This window comes from Delphinus delphis, chromosome 2 (assembly GCF_949987515.2).
Source record: "Delphinus delphis chromosome 2, mDelDel1.2, whole genome shotgun sequence".
NCBI lineage: Eukaryota > Metazoa > Chordata > Mammalia > Artiodactyla > Delphinidae > Delphinus > Delphinus delphis.
The window spans coordinates 102,096,796-102,115,634 of NC_082684.1; the positions used below are offsets into that span (position 1 = coordinate 102,096,796).

The following is an 18,839-nucleotide window of genomic DNA, read 5'->3' on the forward strand; positions in this document are numbered from 1 at the left end:
TCACTCCACCCTCTCTCTGGCCTCATTCATTCACCAGTGACCACAAGGTGCCCCAGGCAGCTGTTGCTTCTTGAGTGCAAATACCTTAGAAGTCCAGGGAGGGCAGAGCCCCTGTGGCTCTCTTTCCACGGTCTGACCAATGCCTAGCTTTGTGCCAGGCACACAACAGACATTCAATTTCGTGGAATCGATAAACAAATGAATATTAAGCACGTGTTAGTCAAATCAGTGGTGTCAAATACTCTCCGGAAGACAATGCTTATGCGAAAATATACCCCAAGCATTTTTTCTCTACCCACCCCTCCAAATGCTTCTTCGTAAGGATTTCAGACAGTCCGATGTTTTTGCAAACATGTCTACATTTAGGGGCCATCTTGCCCTTTGTGGCTCTCACTGGGATGTGTTCACTCTTCCATGGAACCTGCACAGGGCACCCACTAGGGTGCCAGTCTTCTTCCTAAGAGCCAGCTTACCGTCTGGCAGAGAAACAATCCCTCCAAGCTCCCTACAGCCTAACTTTACCAGGATATGCCGACAAAAGCATTTAGAGAATCTTTTAAATGCTCAGGTGGTCGCATAAGGCTGCTGCAAGAAGTTCAGGTGATAGCCAATGACAGCCACCGCGCAAGAAGGAAAGCAGAGCTGAGAGCCTTTCTCAAAGCCAAATCATCCACAAATTCCCGGGCCGGCTGCCTCTGCCAGGGTGTTTGCTGAGTGCTCTCGTCAGCTGTCCGTGGCCGTGGCCTTGGAGGTGCCCGTGGCCTTGGGCGTCTCTAGCCGCGGGAGCCGAGCGGCACGGCCCTGGCATGCTAAGTGGGCAGCACTGGGGCGCCTTTGTTTCTCTCCGTCTCCGAGACCCGCGTCCCTCTGCATCTTAAGAGGTTGCCCCCCCCACCTTCTCCGCCCCGGCCCTCTGGCCTGGGGACAGCGCCCCTCCGTGATGCGTCCCGGACACCCGGGGGTGGGGGAGACCCGGACCCAGCGACAAGGGAGGGGCCGCGCCTCCGGCTCAAGCCTGGGCACCTGCGCGGGCCCGAGGGGGCGGCCCCAGACTCGGGGGTCGCCCCACCCGCCCGCGGCCCCAAGTCTCGCGGTGCTGCGGCCTGGCCGGGGGAGCCGCGGCCCGGCACCCCCCGCCGCGTGACAAAGGCTGAAGCGGGAGGAGGAGGCCGAGGAGGGGGCGGAGGCGATAAAGGCGGGGGCGGCGGGCGGCCGCGGCGGCGGGAGAGCGCGGAGGCAGCGCCCGCCCGCGCCGTCCTTTGTGTGGCAGTGGTGGCGGTGGCGGCGGCGGCGCCTGGGCCTGCGCTGGCCTCGCCTGCCCCGGGTGGGGCGCCCGGCTCCGCGCCGCCCCTCCTCGTCCCCGCCCGGCGCGCGCCGAGCCTTCCGAGCAAGATGGCAACCCCGGCGGCGGTCAACCCTCCGGGTGAGTAGTGGCCGCGGGCCCCATCGCAGCCCGCAGGCCCTGCCCGGGGCCGGAGTGGGCCGGAGGGACTGGGTGCGCCGAGCGCCCCCGGGAGCGCGGAGCCGGGCGCTCGACACCCCCTGGGGCAGGGTGGGGGGAGCGGCTGTCATTCTGCGCGGCAGCCTCAGCATCAGCACCAGCCGCGGCATCTTCATCCCAATCTCTAACCCCATCCCGGTTTCCAGGACGCGCCAGCTCCTACCCGCGGGCGGCGGACACTGGCCTCGCCTCCCTGGGAACCAGAAGGGCCAGTCCACGATCCACTTAAGTTCCGAAAATACCCAGCTTTGCCTCCCCCATCCGACGCCTTTTTCTCTTCCTGTTGCGGCCCCTGTGGCATCAGGCGTCTGCCGGTCGGGGCGGGTAGGAGGGTACCGCGTTGACCGAGGGAAAAGTTTGGACCCAGGATTCAACAGGGTGGAACTCCCCGGATGCTCCCCTGCCCGCCCCGCTCCCCAAGCGCTGGTCCTTTGCGCCCTTTGCGACTAGCTACTGTGTATCCTGATCTTCAATGGACACACGCACACAGTCTGTAGAAACGCAGCGTGGAGAAGCCCAGGCCGGTTCAACATCCTCTGCTTTCTAAGGCTGACCTGTTCTCAGGGTGCCGTCTATGACAACTGTGCTCAATGGGCAGATTTCAAAAAATGGGAAGAGTTCATGATCAGGTGGGAATATTGACCTGCTTTGGAATTGCAGCAGGGAAATTCTATTTTAGTTGGGAAAATGCCCTACCTTGTGAATAGGACAGCCTGAAGGGTGTCCGAGAATGGAAAGGGGGACACCTAGACAGACTGCTACAAAGTTTTGGGTGCTGTGCAGTGACTGCTCTGGCCATGACATGGTGTTAGATCCCTGTGGAGGATGCAGGGAGAGGAAGAGAGAGGCCAGTGGTCAGGGAGTTCCCCGTAGAGGGAGGTCGTGGGGTGGGTGGGAGGATGAACACCCACAATGCCTAGCAAAGAAAAAAAATGTGTCATACGAGTTAGAAGTGAAGGATTCCTTCCATCTAAAGTGGTAAGGGAAAGGCTTTTGGAGGTTGGACATTTTAAAACTGGAGTTTGAAGAACTGGAAGGTTTGAATACACAGAGCCCGGCGCTGAAAAGACTTGCAGGTACAAGGGATGGCGTGAGCTATGGTGGACTTACTCTGAGCGTGTGTAGATGCCAGTGGGTGGTTGGAGCGTTAGGGGTATAAGTGAGCAGTGGAATATCACACAGACTGGTTTGGCAGTGGCCAGTCTTTAGAGGGCTTTGAAGGACAGGCTAAGGAGTATGGGCTCTTGCCCTACACGTTATGAGAGAGTCTCTGTGGTATTGAATAGGGTAGCCACATGGTCACAGTACTTGTGGAAGATTAATTTGTCAGCTAAGTTGAGGTACCATGGAAAGGAGGCAGCAAGACTGGAGGCGGGGAGGCGGGGTCAAAATGAGGCAGGTGCTGGGGAGGTGAGACTTAGCGGCAGTGGCTTGGAACAGAAAGAGGAAGGACAGCACCATTGGGCAGGTGGAGGAGCTCAGACTTGCACTGCTTAGATTGGGGGTAAGGGTAAAGGGGGTGGCCTAGGAGGCACTGAGGTGGGGTGTCCATGGAGACACCGAGGTGAAGAGCCTCAGTAGTTCCAAGGACGGAGGTTGCATTAGCAAAGTAGGGAGTCTTGGAAGAACAGATGAGTTCCCTGTCCAGACGCTGTTTGAAAACAGCTGTGCCAGTTTGCTTGCGACCGAAGCCTGCCATTTCAACCTGTTCAGCTGCTTAAAAATCAATAGGAAAAAAAAAAAAAAATCAATAGCAACTTGATCGATTTAAATGTTATGACATTAGAAAAAGCGAAGGAAGTTAAATGAGGATATTTTAGTCCAATGTAGGTTTATGTTGGAAATAGGAATAAAATCAGAGGCAATGTACATTTTATATATATATATATATATATATATATATATATATATATGTTTACACATATACACATATACGTACATACCATTACATCTCCGTTTAAGGCGTTTTGTCCATAACACTGTTCCGTGAGCTTAATGGAATAAATACGGGGCAGCTGCTGGGCTTGGCGGTGCTGAGCACACAAATGTCTGTGCCTTGGACTGTGGGACACTTGAATCAAGCAAGTGCAGGGCATTGTTTTTATTATTTGCAAAATAATAAAATAATTTGGCTTGCTTGATGGACAGTGATGTCTGTGTCTTTTCTCTGTTCGCAGAGATACCAGAGATCTTGAGCATGGTGAGACCTTCTCAAGGGAAAACTCCTTGAGGGGGTCGCCTTTTCTCTTACCCACCCGTCTTGTCTTTGAGTGGCCCTCCGCGGTAACCCTCAAATCTGTGGGGCAGGTTGTTCTCTCACCGTGTGAATCGCGAACCTCTTTGGGGAAAGGGTGTAGTTTCAAGGGATACAGCTAAAGGTTAGAGCCCAGAGAGAGGTTTCAGACTTTTCCTGGCAAGTTACCACCAAGAGAGGCAAGGTGCCCGAGCTGGACACCCAGAGTCCACCTCTCAGAGGCATGAGTCATGTGATGCTTGGTTGAATGCCTCCTCCTCTTTCTCCCACCTCCCCCCCTCCCCAGATGTTGTTGCTTTGCAAAGAATAAGAGCTCAGTGAACACAGGCAAATGCACTGGGAGGCACCGAGGTTTATTTCTGCTGCTAATCTGTGTCCAGGGTACAAAGGTGACAGGCCGTCACTTCCGCACCCCTACCCACTTGTTCCTTTCTCTGCGGCTGACCACGGCACACCAGCAGACCCATTTGCAATGATGCTTGTCTGTGATGTACGGCAGGGGCACTCTGGGGTCTAGGTAATGACAGGTGAAGTCGGAATCTTCCTGCTCTCACGTATTCAGGTGATCTGAGCCAGGTTCAAACCTCTAACCTGCCCCTTCTAGGTCCCCTGTTTGGGTTTTCAGATTCTACCAGTTACTCTGGGGGAGGAGTGGTCTTTGGAGAAGGAAGGGTTTGTCTTCTGGACGTTCTTCTCATGGCATCTGCCGCAGTACTCCTGGTCTGGTTCCCCTCTCCTGGGGCGTCTGACCCCTCCCTATTTCTAGGCCATTGCAGCCCCTACCTTCGTTGCTAATATTATGGTAGTGGCTGATTTTCTCTATTCTTTCTAGATAGGAAGAACTTATGTCCTCTAGACTAGAGAATGGAACTCTAGAATCTTCTGTTCCGTATATATGTATTATTTGTTTCACTTCCTTTGGGTGATTTTTAAGCATTTCTGATTTGTATTTAATAATGAAGGTTTGAATTAGTTTCATGCATGAAAGGGTACGTGCAGCTGAAATGGCACAGTTCGGAAGGGGACTGTTTTTCCAACTCCATTGTTTCCACCTCAATCTTGTGTCATTTAAGCATGAGGGACTCAGGTTCAAATTCAGACCAGTGATCATTAGGAATTATGCATTATCGGAGCACACTCCGAAATGAGTATTTGCAGAGTGTTAATAAGGCTTGCACATTTTTAAACTTCAGAGGTATGTTTTAAGAGATTTAGAATTTCTACTTTTTTCTGAAATCAACTATTAGATTTTTTTCCCCCTCCAGGTTTCTGGTCTCTGGCATTTTAGTTTGGAATTGATTGTATAGTGCAGAAGATTCTTGGCACAAATTGCCTTGGATGGAGGGATATTCGGGTCGGTTCAGCAAACATATTGAACACCTCTGACCTTCCAAACACTGTGCAGGGCGGAGGGCAATGTGAACATCCCTTCCTCAACCTCTGGGAGTTCTGAGTCTAATAGGGGAGATGTCAAGACCAGGTTTATAACAAAAGGTGGAATGAAATGAACTTGACTAGGTGTGTATGTATCATGAGAGGAAGCTTTGTAGGGAGGTAGCTTCTGAATCTGGGCCCCTCAAAAAGAGAGAGTTTGGCCTATGGAGAATTTAGGAAGGGTCTCAGAGAGCTGGTGGTGGGTGTGTGGGTGGGTGGATTTGTGAAAGTCTGGGGAACCATCAAGTGCTTGTCTTCTCAGTGCTCTCAGGGACCCAGATGGACCCGCAAGAACGATGGGGTAGAGTTAGAACTTTGGAGAGATGCTAGCTGTGATTGCAAGCTGCCCAGCAGCACTGCCTCAGCTAGAGGTGGAACACCCAAACGAGCTGAACATACATGTCCAACGTCTTTACACACTGCATTTCGTGCTTTCTAGAAGTCTCTTGATTGCAAGATACATCGTTATTTTATGTGCTTCCCAGAAAATACTGCTGCCAGTTCAATGATGATGTACTATCAGTCGTAAAATGCTCCTCCATTTCAGTGATGTTTCAGAAGATTGCATCTAGAACCAGTAAAATACCGTGCATTAAGAAAAAGTCAATTTTGCTGCTTCACCACCTGTACGTAAAACATATGGTCTCTTTTTCCAGTAAAAAATGATACAGAGTTTGCCCTTTAGGCATGTGCCAGGGAGCCCAGTGATGAACCAACAGCCTTTTAGCACTTGTCAAAAGATAGGAGTGATATCTAAACAAGAGATTGATTTATTCCTCAGTCAGTGTTTATTAAGCAACTACTATGTGTCAGTTACGGGGAGCTGCGCTAGCTTGAGGTCGGGAAGAGCTGGGCTGGTTCGAGGAGCCAGAACAGGCCAGGGTGGCCGGAGGACGGTGGGTGAGCAGGGGCGACGGGGGTGTGGGGGACCACTCACGGAGAGGCATGGATTGGGGTACGGGGTTGAGGTTCAAGTCTAAGAGCAACAGAGAGCTAGACGGGTATTGAGCAGTGGAGACACGTGATCCCACCCGCAGTGGCTGCTGTCTGGAGAGCAGACTGGAAGGAGGACAGCGGAGAAGCAAGGGTCCCGTTAGATATTGCTAACGTGGACGGGGGGTGGCATTGGGCGTGGAGAGAAGGAGATGGAGTTGAGATATATTTGGGGGCCAGGACGCCATGCCGAGCAGCTCCAGGGGCACTAGTTGTATCCTCGGCCATCCTTGCAGTCGGGCAGGGCGCCTGCAGCACCTCTTTTTTGCGGGTAGCACCATAACTGTAGGGTACAGGGTTGGGAGAGGGTGCTGAGGGGGAGGGAAGAGTCAAGAATGAGTCCCAGCTTTCTGTCCTGACAGCTGGGTGGTGGGAGGTGATGGGAAGATAGTGAGGCACACGTGGCTGTGGGGTGTGCTCGAGGTTCCTGCATTAGACGGTTGGGTGCAGGTGCCCAGGAGACACAGAGGTGGAGCCGCTGGGGAGACCGAGGGCCGTGTGGGCCCAAGGGATCTGGGCTGGAGAAATAAGTAAAGAGCAGCTTCTCTAAATGCTTTCCTTGGGGAAAGTGAGATCAAGGAGAGTGGAACACTTGGACCAAATCCCCTCAGTTCCCCAGCAGTGCCTCCGTTACTGCTTCATTGTCGGCCTGTGCCGAGATTCACCAAGATGCACGGAGAAATAATTTCTGTATCTTTTCCAGAAGCATTACTCCACTCACAGTGTCAGCTCTGTGCTGGGCCGTCCTTAGGAAAGGAATGTCCAGCAGAGTTGCCCAGGAATGGGATATGCTGTGTGAGGAGCTGAGAGCGCTTTCACACAGAAGCGGGTAGGAGCCGTGCAGGTCAGGCTGATGCACTAGTTTAACACACAGAACTTCTTGTTCAATGAATAGAAATGGACTCCCGCTTCTAGTCAAGCCCTTTCCCACTTGAGGGCTTTTGCTTGTGCCGTGTTCCTCTTCTTGGGATGATAAACTGCTCACCTGTCCCTTCCTCCTCTCTCCCAGCCCCTCCCCACACCTAACCATTTCCCCATCCGACTCCTTTTGTTTCCTTACGGCCTCAGCTTGAATTCTTATCTTACTCCATTGGAGAAGGCCCTCCTGACCCCTTTATCCAGATCAAGTGAGCCTGTAATGCATTCCACCAGGGCCCCGCAGGGTGGACTTGGGTTGGAGCTCTTCCTCTCATGCGGAATGAAACAGTAAATCACCTAGATGTTTGATCCATGCCTGTGTGTCCTGCAGCTCTGGGAGCCCCCTGAGGGCAGGGAAGGCATCTGTCGCTGACGTGGCCCCAGCATCTACCATATTGCCTCCTGTACAGCAAGGCATGCGGGAAGGTTTGCTGATGAGTGAATGTCTGGACGCCAGACAGTTGCATCACAGTTTCGTATGTGACTGCCTTGAAATGCCCACCTTGAAGAAAAGAAAGCATGTGCACTGTATCTGTGGGTCTCTGAAACCAAATACACCAGTGCTGTCTGATCCAGATTCTGATTTTTATTGGTGGGAACTGATTTTGATCTGAAAACCCTACCAGAAGAATCTGTCCCCACAGCAGTGCCTCGAGACTTTATAATAAGGCCTTGGAAACACAGATATTATCCTTCTTCCCAGAAGGAGGGCAGGGCAGACTGGTAGTAGCCTGGAGACCAGCTGGTAGTGGTGGAAAACCCGTATCCCCACCCTGTGAAAGCCCCACAAAGGTCCTCCCCTTTGGGGCCTTCTGCTCTGTGTGCGAAACCGTTGCTATGGCTTGTGTAATCACCGGCAGTTACAGATAAGGTCCCCCGGGCTGGCTCTCCATCCAGCTGCCCCCCCGGAGGGGCTGACACGGGTCCCAGAAAGGCAGCATTGAGGGGCCACAGGCCCTGGAGTTGGAAGCGAGACCCTTTGCAAATAAGTAGAGTCTGCGTGGCTTTCAAGACTGACTGTAACAATTGGAACATTTTTCAGGGAAATCCACAAAGAAGCAAAAATGTTCACAAGTAGGTAATTCCTGCTCTTGTACATTGTACAGTAACATGGGGCATCTTTTACTGCTCCAGTTGTGTTGTGAGAGCAGCTAAGCAGAGCCCGGGAGGGGTCTTCTCCTAGCCCCCGCCGAGGAGTTGGCTTCTTTCTTCCCCATAATCACTTTTCCTCCTGAACACAGCAAGAAAGATACGTGTGGATTATGAAAAATTTGGAAACTGTACCTAAGTGCCAAGATAGTTCTACTACCCACTATTAAGAGTTTTGCATATGTTGTTACAGACTTTTTAAAAAACGTCATAAGTCAACACAAAATAGAATTGTTCAGAACATATCATTTTTTTCCACCTTCATTAATAGGAACAGTGTATCTTACCAGAGATACTGAAGTGTTCTGATTTATGGCCTTGTCATAATTTTTTGACTTAGTCTCATATTTAGGCATGTAATATTTGGTGTGCTTTTCCATTTGTCAAAATTATACACAACATTGTAGTGTCCATCCCTGTATGTAAAAATATAATTACATGACTTTTTTCCTTAGGGTAACTGCTAGAAGTGGAATAACATAGCCAAGTGGGTTGGTATGTTTTTATTTTATATTGCTTTCCACAGAGGTTAAACCAGAGGCTCAGAGGGGTTCAGAGACTCACCTGGGGTCCCTAGGGCATACATGGACATGAGCTCAGATGCTCTGCTTCCAGCTCTGGGCAGGGCCCTGCAGCCCCCGCCAGGCTCCCCTCTGCCCCCCGGGTTCTGTCTGCACCCAGCCCTGCCCTTACCCGTTCCCTTCTTTCACGTGGCCTTCCCAAACACACGTGCTATAACTGTCCTGGAAACCTCTGATCCCTGTCTGTTGTCCACACATCCTCCTTGGTTTGAACTATCCATCCCCCACCAGACCACCTGGCTGACCAGCCCCCAGACTCAGAGAGCACAGGGCGCGGTAAGGTGGTGTCCTTCCTGCCTGCCTTCTGTGGCGTTAGGCAAGCTGTGGTAGTTACTGCCGCTTCAGATGCAGATTCAGGACGTTTTAATAACGGAGGGCAAATGTGTTTGCTTTTGGTTTTGATGATCCCTGCTTTTCTTCCACAACTCTAAAAAAATAGAGACCAGCTGCAGGTGGCACTGGGCACCTCTGCACCCAGGCTCAGGCAGCAAAAGGAAAGGCTTGGATGTTGGCAGCCTGGGACGATTCTGGGGTACTGTGTCCAGGGTGAAGAGCACCCCGGGGGGTTGGCCCAAGCCAAAACCAAGCTCAGTGGGTGGATTCAGAGCTTTCCGGGAGCCAGGTCAGTGAAGTACCTTGCTGGTAGCCGAGTGAGGGACCAGAGGAGAGGAGGGTAGTCTTCTGTACACGGGGCACTCCTGGGGGACCTACAGTGACCTACTCGTGGCCATCAGAGGCTCTCTGCCTGTTGAGAAATGCAACTTCCCTCCGGTTTCTGTCTGGCCTGCCAAGCTGCCCTAACCACAGTTAAGGAAAATCCACTGGAATCGATAAATGATTGATTATTTATCAGGAGGGCCACGTGGTTGCTCCTTACAGACAGCAATACGTGAGCTGGGTTCCAGACTTTGAGGCGACAGCAAGTAGCGAAGTTCATTTTGCCCCCATTTATTTCATTCATAGCCGTCATCAGATGCTATTCTCTTTCTTCTCTCGGAGACTCTGAGCCAAGTGGCAGAGCATCTAAGAACCCTGGCCCAGGGGGGCCAGAGATGTGTCCACACAGTGCTTATCGACTGGGAGACATTCCGGGTTGTTACAGCATCAGGGGTGGGTGGGGAGGTAGGGTGGGAGGTGGCATCTTGGGGGTGGAGGCCAGGGACGCTGCGAAACATCCTACAGTGCACAGGGCAGCTCCCACAACAAAGAATGACCCAGCCCCAAATGTCACCAGTGCCAGGCTGAGAAACCCCGGTCTATGCGGACAGGACTTCTCGTAAGCCTCTGGGCAGTGGCAACTGAGAAAGGAACCCGGGAGTTCCATGGGGTACACAGCTGGCAGAAATGAAGGGGCTGGCCCCCGAGACCACCACTTCAGAGTACGAAAACATGGTGGCTTTAGAAACAAGATGCTACTTCTCAGAAAATTATGAGATCCGTAATGGAAGTTAATTTAAATGTGAAATAACAGAACTGCCCGAATTTTTTATTATTATTTTTAGAACAGCATTGATGTTTCTATCACATCAGCAGGTTTAAAACGAGGCATAGTCTGGACTCATTTGCCATCATTTGATATGCTTGATGGATTCCAAGTCCCAGAAAGAATGAAATGAATGAATGTGATCAAGGATCACAGCTGTGTTCTCTCTCTTTGAAAGCATTTCACATCAGAAAACTTCTAATTTGTTTCAGCCAGCCTTCCCCGGGCACCCCTCTGCCACCCCTGCACCAAGGGTGAGGTGCCCAGTGCTGGCGGTGGCGTGTAGAGAGATGCTGAGCGAAGTAGGTTGGCCACACGTGTGTTCAGCCAGTGTCCACAGCAGGCGGGGCGGGACAGTTTTATGCACATGACTGGCGGCTTGTTAGAGGGCAGGAGCGAATGTGACCCCGCCCCCCAGCTCCTCCTGAAGGGCAGAGAGAGCGTGTGTTACAGGAATGGCTCGGGGCGCACAGCTCGATTTAGCACCAGAGTACGTGTCTTTTCCTGAAGTCAGCCTCACAAACCACAGGTCTCTGTTTCCCGCTGCCTGCCCGGCGTCTTGTCCACCTCTCCCTCACGTTTTGCAAAGCCAGCACCTCCTCCACGCCCGCCTCCCCCAGGTCCCCTGTGGCAGTGAATGGTACCACACTCCATTCACTGGTCCAAGCCCGACATTAAGTATTTTAATTGCTTATCCACCTAATTAAACAAATATTAATTGAATGCCAACTCTGTGCTCACAGTGGTGTGCAAAGCCAGGCGTGGTCCCGGCCCCCGTGGAGCTCACTGTGGGGAGAGTCGGCCGTTTATTAAACAGTCACATGCACGAGGGTATTATTTAAGTAAGTATCAGGAAAAAGAAAGGTGTCTTTGTGTCCAAATGCAACAGGAAGCCATTGAAGTGTTGTGAGCAGGGCTGTGATGTACTGGGAGGTGGATTTTGAAAAGATCCCTCTGGCTGTTGAATCAGGCCGGCCTGGTGAGGGCATCCATCCTCCCCGTCCAGGGAGGGGACCACCGGGGCCTGCTCCACGTGGCAGTGGACATGGAGAGAAGCAGGTGGATCCCTGAGATACTTAGGAGGTAAAGCCAACAGAACCAGATGATGGATCAGATTGAGCTGATAGAGGCGGCAGTGGCTAGGTTCCCAATTCAGTCACGGGAAGGGTAGGGTGCTGTTTCCCAAGACGGCGAACGTTGATGAGGTCCTGGTATTTTGGTGGAGGTGGCAGGGAGATGACAGACTTGGTCTTGGGACATGTTGAGTTGAAGACATCATGAGTTCAAGGCATCCAAGTGGGGATTTGCCAGAAACCTCAAGTTGCTTCATTTCCCTTTTAGAGTTGGGATTTTCTTTTTTCACTATGGTATCCCCAGTGGCCTGAATGAAGCCTGCCATATAATAGGTGCTTAATAAATATTACTGAATGAATGAATGAATGAATGGATTGGTCTCCAAGTCCCTCAAATTGCGAACCAATGAGAAGCAGCATGACCACTACAAGGTTCCTTTTCTGTTTTTAGTAACTTTCTACGCTGAAGTAATTTCAGGCTTACAGAAAAGTTGCAAGAATAGTGCACAGAACTCCTGTATTCCCATCACGTAGATTCCTCAAGTGTTAACATTCACCACCTTTGCCTAATCAATTTCTTCAGTTTTTCTCTCTCTTTATTTTCCTGAACAATTTGAGAATACATGGTAGACACGACGCCCCTTTTAATTCTAAATACTTCAGTGTGTGTTCCTAAGAATTAGCACATCCTCCTACAGAGCTACGATGTATGATCAAAATCAGGAAGTTAGTGGGACTTCCCTGGTGGTCCAGTGGGTAAGACTCAGTGCTCCCCAATACAGGGGCCTGGGTTCGATCCCTGGTCGGGGAACTAGATCCCGCATGCATGCCACAACTAAGAAGTCTGCATGCCACAACCAAACCGATCCTGCATGCTGCAGCGGAGATCCCGTGTGCCGCAACTAAGACCCGGCGCAGCCTAAATAAATATTTTAAAAAATGTTTAAAAATCAGGAAGTTCGCATTAATATAACAGTATCAGCTAAGCCACAGACCTTATTCGTATTTTACCGTTGTTCTTCACAGCCAAAACATTTTTTTTTTTTTTTTTTTTGGCTCCAGGTTTAAACCAGGATTACAAGTTATGATGTCCCTTAGTCTTCTTTAATTCTGGAATTACTGCTGTCTTTTTTGGTTTGTTTTTTTCCCTTTCATGGCTGTAACATTTTTGCTGAGTACATGCCAGTCCCTTTATAAAATATCCCTCAATTTGGTTTTGTTTGATGTTGCCTCACGATTACGTTGGGATTTTGCTTTTAAAATTTTTATCAAGAACCCCCCCCCCCCAAGTGATGTTATATCACAAGGCTGCTTTTAGCAGGCATTACTTAAAAGCGAGTCTCTGAGTCGATGAAGTCAAGGTCCTGTGCAGATAAAGCTAAGGAAGGATGATTAGTGGTTCCACGTGCCATTCCCTACGTGCTTGGCAAACCTCTTTGGGTTCTATACACCATATATAGGTAGCTTCAGATGCTCCTTGTCAAGTGCAGGTCCCAGGGTTTTGGGGTTTTTTTTTTTAAAGCCTGTGAGGGTAACAGTTTCCTAACTAAATATCAACTTCACTTGACAAATAAAATAATTATAATCTTAACTGTGTAAGGATGATCATATCTCTAATAAAGTCAATAGGAAGTTGAAGTGTTTAATTACCAACTTTCCTAACATACAGATTGGGAAGCTTTTCAGGTAAGTTACTCATGTGCAGTGCCTGAAACACACTGCAATTAACAATCGGATCTTCCTTCAAACAGTAATTAGTGTGTGATTTGTCCTGCTCTTCGTGGCTGGTGCATATCCAGGTTTAGATGTGTATTTGTGTTTACTTTAGGAAGTGAATTTGCTGCTGCTTTTTTCTTTTTTTTGGCTGCACCACATGTGAAATCTTAGCTCCCCGACCAGGGATCCAACCCGGGCCCCCTGCATTGGAAGCGTGGAGTCTTAACCACTGGACCACCAGGGAAGTCCCCTGCTGTTTCTTCTATAGTCCACTTAAAAACAAGTTTGCATTTTACTGTGACTTCATAAAGAAAGACCTAGTGACTTAAAAATCAGATATTTGGGGTGCATAATTTGCCTGCAGAAACTTGCTGAGTTTTTCCCCAAGATCTGAGAATCTCCGTCCTCCCCCCTTCCCTCTACCCCTTCCTCCCTTCTTTCTTTCTCCCTATGTCTCTTTCTCTTCCTCCTTCATCTTCTCCTCCTTGCTTCCATTTGTCCTTCCTCCCTTCCTCCCTCTCTCCCTTGGTCCTTCTTTCCCTCCCAGCTCCCCCTTCCTTTGCGTCAAAGACCCAAAGGAACCAGAGAGATTGGAAATGTTCGGGTCACCGCAGTAGCTCATGCTGGGTCACCTTGCTACAAGTATTTAAAAACCCAGACTCCTCTACTGTGTGAGTGGTGACGATGTGAACACCATCTACTAGGGGACAGTAGAGGCAAAGGCCTCAGTTTTCCCATCTGTAAAATGCGGTGACTTCTTCATTGAGCACTGACTGTGCTGTGTGCTCAGGATTCAGAGGTGAGCAGAACACTGCCCCCCGGGCTCGAGGCAGGCCACGGAGGATGCGGTGACCATGACTCGTGGGCTGGCTGGTTACCCTCTCGTGGCCGCTGCCGCCTCACATGTACAGTGGTGCACCTCATTCGGTTGCACTGTGGATTAGATGGTTCTGTTTAACACCTTTTGGGGTGGGACCTGGCACGTGGTACACACTGGGTCAGCGGTGACTTTGCTCCCTGTAATTGTTTTTCACGGGGGCGCGGAACAGGGCCCAGGGCTCAGAAGTGAAGGGCATCTTTCCAGCTGGGCAGGGAAAACGTGGGGAACAAATAACCAAATGTGCTTATGAAAGCAGGCAGTCTGATGTTACCAGGGCTCTTCTGTGCATGTGGGGATCGCAAGCTGTCCCCGCTCCAGTATTCCTCCTCCCAGGCTCAATGCTGGGGAAGTCCCCGCCCTGCCTGTGTTCCTTACCGGGGCAGTCCCTCCCCCACCCTGCTGGACTCCAGGCTTTTCCCTCCTGTCGTGTTGTGACTGTCCTTCTCGCCATCCCTCCCTGTTTGCTAGACTTTCTGCCCTGGTCCTGCCCCTAACTGCAGACCAGTGTGTAATGCCCTGCCCCCCACTTCTCTGCTCCCTGTTCTCACTGGCATAGTGGGGTGGGGGAAGGGTCCCATCGCCCTAGAACAAGTCTCCCTCCTGGCCTCTTCATACTCTGGACAGACTGGGATGGGCTGACCACCCAAGAGGGTCCCCTGTTGAATGCCTAGGGCTGCTGTGACCTCAGACACGGTGCCTGGGCGCCTGGAAGCGGCCTCTGCAGGTGGTGGCTTGGTGCCCCTGTCTCCTTCCACCTCTTGAACTGGCGCCACTGGGCGTCAGGCTGCATCCCAAGACATTTCAGTTTTTCACAACACTTTGTGGACAGACTAGGAGTTAAGACGTGTGTCTCCTTTGTTCAAGTTTATTCATTCGTATTCATCCATTCAACAAATATTCATTAACTGTATGCCCTTTATTAATCATGGTGCTTAAGTGCTGGGATTATACTGGTTAGAAAGAATGGCGCAGTCTGTGCCTTCAAGCATTTACAGTCTTGCAGAGGGCAGCTCCTCCCCTGAGTCATTCAGGCTGAATGTTCGCGCAGGAGCTGTTAGGCCCGTCCACCACTAGGTGGCGCAGTCACACAGGTAGCTCAGTCACTCAAACTCGACCTGCCTCAGAATCACCGGGAGGGTGGCTTGTTAGTACCAAGTGCTGCCCTGTCCCAGAAGCTCTGTCAGTAGGTCGGGGTCGGGTCAGAGAGGGGTTGGGTTGACATTTGTATTTCTGACAAGTTCTCAGGTGATACTGCTGGTCTCTGGACCACCCTTCAGGTCCACAGAAGCAGAAGCAGCTAAGCCAATACTGTGCCCGCTGCCAACTAACTCAGCCTGTCTCAAGGCTTCTGGGTGTGTGAACTTCATGGATCGTTCTGATGGCTGGGCGTAATAGCCTCATTTCACAGATGAGGAAGTTGACAGCTGGCAGGAGGCAGAGCTGAGACTGGCACTGATTCTGATCCTAAGTTCACCCTCTTTCCACTGTCACACTGGCTCTCCCTGGGTGGTTTGGGAGAGGAGGAGGAAGGTGAATGACTGAGCGGACCTGGGGAGATGTGAACTAGAAGTGTGATAGGCATTCCAGGCGGCAGGAGAGGTGGGAAGAGTGCTGTATTCGTGCCCGGTCCTGGCTCTGTCCGGCATGGGCCTGGTTTGTGCCCTTGGGCACCCCGCTTTTTCTCTTTGAGCTTTTATTTTCTCATCTACAAAATGAAGGTTTGGACCGTGGTGTGGGGATTTGTTTCATTTACTGTGCTGGGTATTCAGTGGGCCTCTTCAATCAAGAGACTGACTTTAGGGCTGAATTTTTTTTTTTTTTAAGTAAATTCTTTCTCTCTAGCCTCTCTTTCTGGAAATTCTGTTAGTTAGATACAGACCTCCTGGATTGATCATCTCTCTCTTCTCTCCTTCCCCAGCTCCTGATTGCTTTGGGGAGGTTTATATTTCTTTAGAAAACAAACCTCCAGTCTCATTCCTTGGGGGAAATACCAGCTTGTTGGCATTAGGGGTTGGAAGTTCCTTACTGTCATTAATGGTGTGTCGGGAAGAAAGAGGGGATGAGGCATGTGTCACTGGGCCTCCTTTAACTGGAAAACGGTGGCTTTTAAAAGAAGCATCTAGATTCACTTTTCTTTTAAAAGAAAATGATTCTCTAACTGTGTAAAACAACAGAAGCCAAACTATACCACCATGTACTACTATTTACAACTTGAAAAAAGTGATTTAAAGGTTTGAAAATAAAAGGACTGACCGTGGTCTGTCAGGCCAGTGCAGACAAAAGGAAAGCTGTGATCACAATTTTAAAATCAGTAAAAAGGGAATTATTGCCAAAACATCTAATGGTACAAAGAAATTATTACCCTATAATTTATTGGTTTTGAACCTTAATGGACCCAACAACACTGTGTAACTGATAGGAATTTCTTATGATACCTTGCGTGGAAACCCCATCTTACTGCTTTATTTTTACCCATCAAATTAAACCTGCCTCATCTCTGCCAGGTTGGCTGTTGGAACATCCATTTTCATTTTTCCGGGGAAGATACACCCTTTGGTCATTTATGACACCTTTGGACCTTACACAACTCAGGAAAATTGGAAACAGGCCTCTGGTCTTTGGCAGTTCCCAGTGAGATGCTCATTACCCAGATCCTCAGGTCTGATTGAAGGCAACCTGTTGGCTAGCTGTCATTTAGTCCAAGTGGGCTGTCAGGAAATTATAGCATTGAAAAATAAGCAAAATTAGGAAACTGATGGATGAGTTAAATAGCTACTAAACACAGATGAATAGGGAATTAATGAATTAGAAAGTGGAACGAAAGAAATGACAGAAGTCAGCATAGAGATCAGAGTTAGAACATATCAAAGAGTGGCTATGAGACAAAGAGACTAGGCTTCCTACTTCTTTTTTTTTTTAATTGAAGTATAGCTGATTTACAATGTTGTGTTAGTTTCAGGTGTACAGCAAAGTGATTCAGTTATACATACACATCTATCTGTTCTTTTCCAGATTCTTTTCCCTTATAGGTTATTACAAAACATTGAGTATAGTTCTCTGTGCTACACAGTAGGTTCTTCTTGGTTATCTGTTTTATATATAGTAGTGTGTATAAGTTAATGCCAAACTCCAATTTATCCCTCCCCCCCACCACTTTCCCCTTTGGTAACCATAAGTTTGTTGTCCATGTCTGTGGTTCTATTTCTGTTTTGTACATAAGTTCATTTGTATCATTTTTTTTAGATTGCACATGTAAGCGATATATTTGTCTCTGGCTTACTTCACTTAGTGTGATCATCTCTAGGTCCATCTGTGTTGCTGCAAATGGCATTATTTCATTCTTTCTTTATGGCTGAGTAGTATCCCATTATATATGTACCACATCTTTTTTAAAATTTATTTCTTTACTTATATTTATTTTGGGCTGCGTTGGGTCTTCATCGCTGTGCGCAGGCTGTCTCTAGTTGCGGCGAGCGGTGGCTACTCTTCCTTGCGGTGCACAGGCTTCTCATTGCGGTGGCTTCTCTTGTTGTGGAGCACGGGCTCTAGGCGCACGGGCTTCAGTAGTTGTGGCACGTAGGCTCTGTAGTTGTGGCACACGGGCTTAGTTGCTCTGCGGCATGTGGGATCTTCCCGGACCAGGGATCGAACCTGTGTCCCCTGCATTGGCAGGCAGATTCTTAACCACTGAGCCACCAGGGAAGTCCCTGTACCACATCTTCTTTATCCATTCATCTGTTGATGGACATTTAGGTTGTTTCCATGTCTTGGCTATTGTAAATAGTGCTGCTATGAACATAGGGGTGCTTGTATATTTTCGAATTATGGTTTTCTCTGGATATATGCCCAGGAGTAGGATTACAGGGCCATATGGTAGCTCTATTTTTAGTTTTTTATTTTATTTTATTTATTTTTAAATTTTTATTGGAGTAGAGTTACTTTACAATGCTGTGTTAGTTTCTGCTGTACAGCAAAGTGAATCAGTTGTACATGTACATATATCCACTCTTTTTTAGATTCTTTTCCCTTATAGGTCATTACAGAGTATTGAGAAGAGTTCCCTGTGCTATACAGTAGGTCCTTATTAGTTATCTATTTTATATATAGTAGTATATACATGTCAGTCCCAATCTCCCAATTTATTTTTAATTTTTTGAGGAACCTCCATACTGTTCTCTATAGTAGCTGAACCAATTTACATTCCCACCAGCAGTGCAGGAGGGTTCCCTTTTCTCCACACCCTCTCCAGCATTTATTGTTTGTAGACTTTTTGATGATGGCCACTCTGACCTCACTGTAATTTTGATTTGCATTAGGCTTCCTCCTTCTTAGTGCATGAATTAGAATTCCAGTCAGAGACAGTAGGGAGAACAGGGGTGGGGCAATATTCGAAGACAAGAGGCTGACAATTTCCCAGAAGTAACGAAGGGCATTGAGCCTGAGATTCAGAAGCTACAACAAATCCCGGAAAAGATACAAAGAAATCCCAACCTAAAGAAAATGTAGTGAAAATAGAGAACACCAAGGACACCGAAAAATCCTAAAAGCAGTAACGAAGAACAGGCAGATCACCTACACAGCAGTGGCAGTGACAGCCGACCCTTGAACAACGCGGGGGGTTAACCCACATACAGCCTGTAGTCAGCTCTCCGTATTCCCTTTCCTCTGCATCTGTGGATGCAACCCACCACAGACCGCGCAGCTCTGTAGTATTTACTATTGAAAATATTCACGTATCAGTGGACCTGTGCAGTTCAAACCCAGGTTGTTCAAGGGTCAGCTGTAGGTTGATGAGTGACTTCTTGACAGCAGTAATTCAAGCCAGAAGACAACAGAATAATAATTTCAATACGCTAG

General features: G+C 49.2%; 1 protein-coding gene across 2 annotated transcripts in view; it reads left to right on the forward strand.

Moving 5' to 3' along the window:
- The first annotated feature begins 935 nt into the window (after positions 1–935).
- Positions 936–18,839, forward strand: part of ARNT2 (aryl hydrocarbon receptor nuclear translocator 2) — a 195,872-nt gene continuing 177,968 nt past the window's right edge. Inside the window, exon 1 of one of the 2 annotated variants that reach the window (XM_060005327.1) lies at positions 936–1,423. In XM_060005327.1, the coding sequence (XP_059861310.1) occupies positions 1,393–1,423 (31 nt within the window). In that variant the 5' untranslated portion in view covers positions 936–1,392. The remainder of the gene's footprint in view (positions 1,424–18,839) is intronic. The other variant, XM_060005330.1, reaches the window with a different exon arrangement.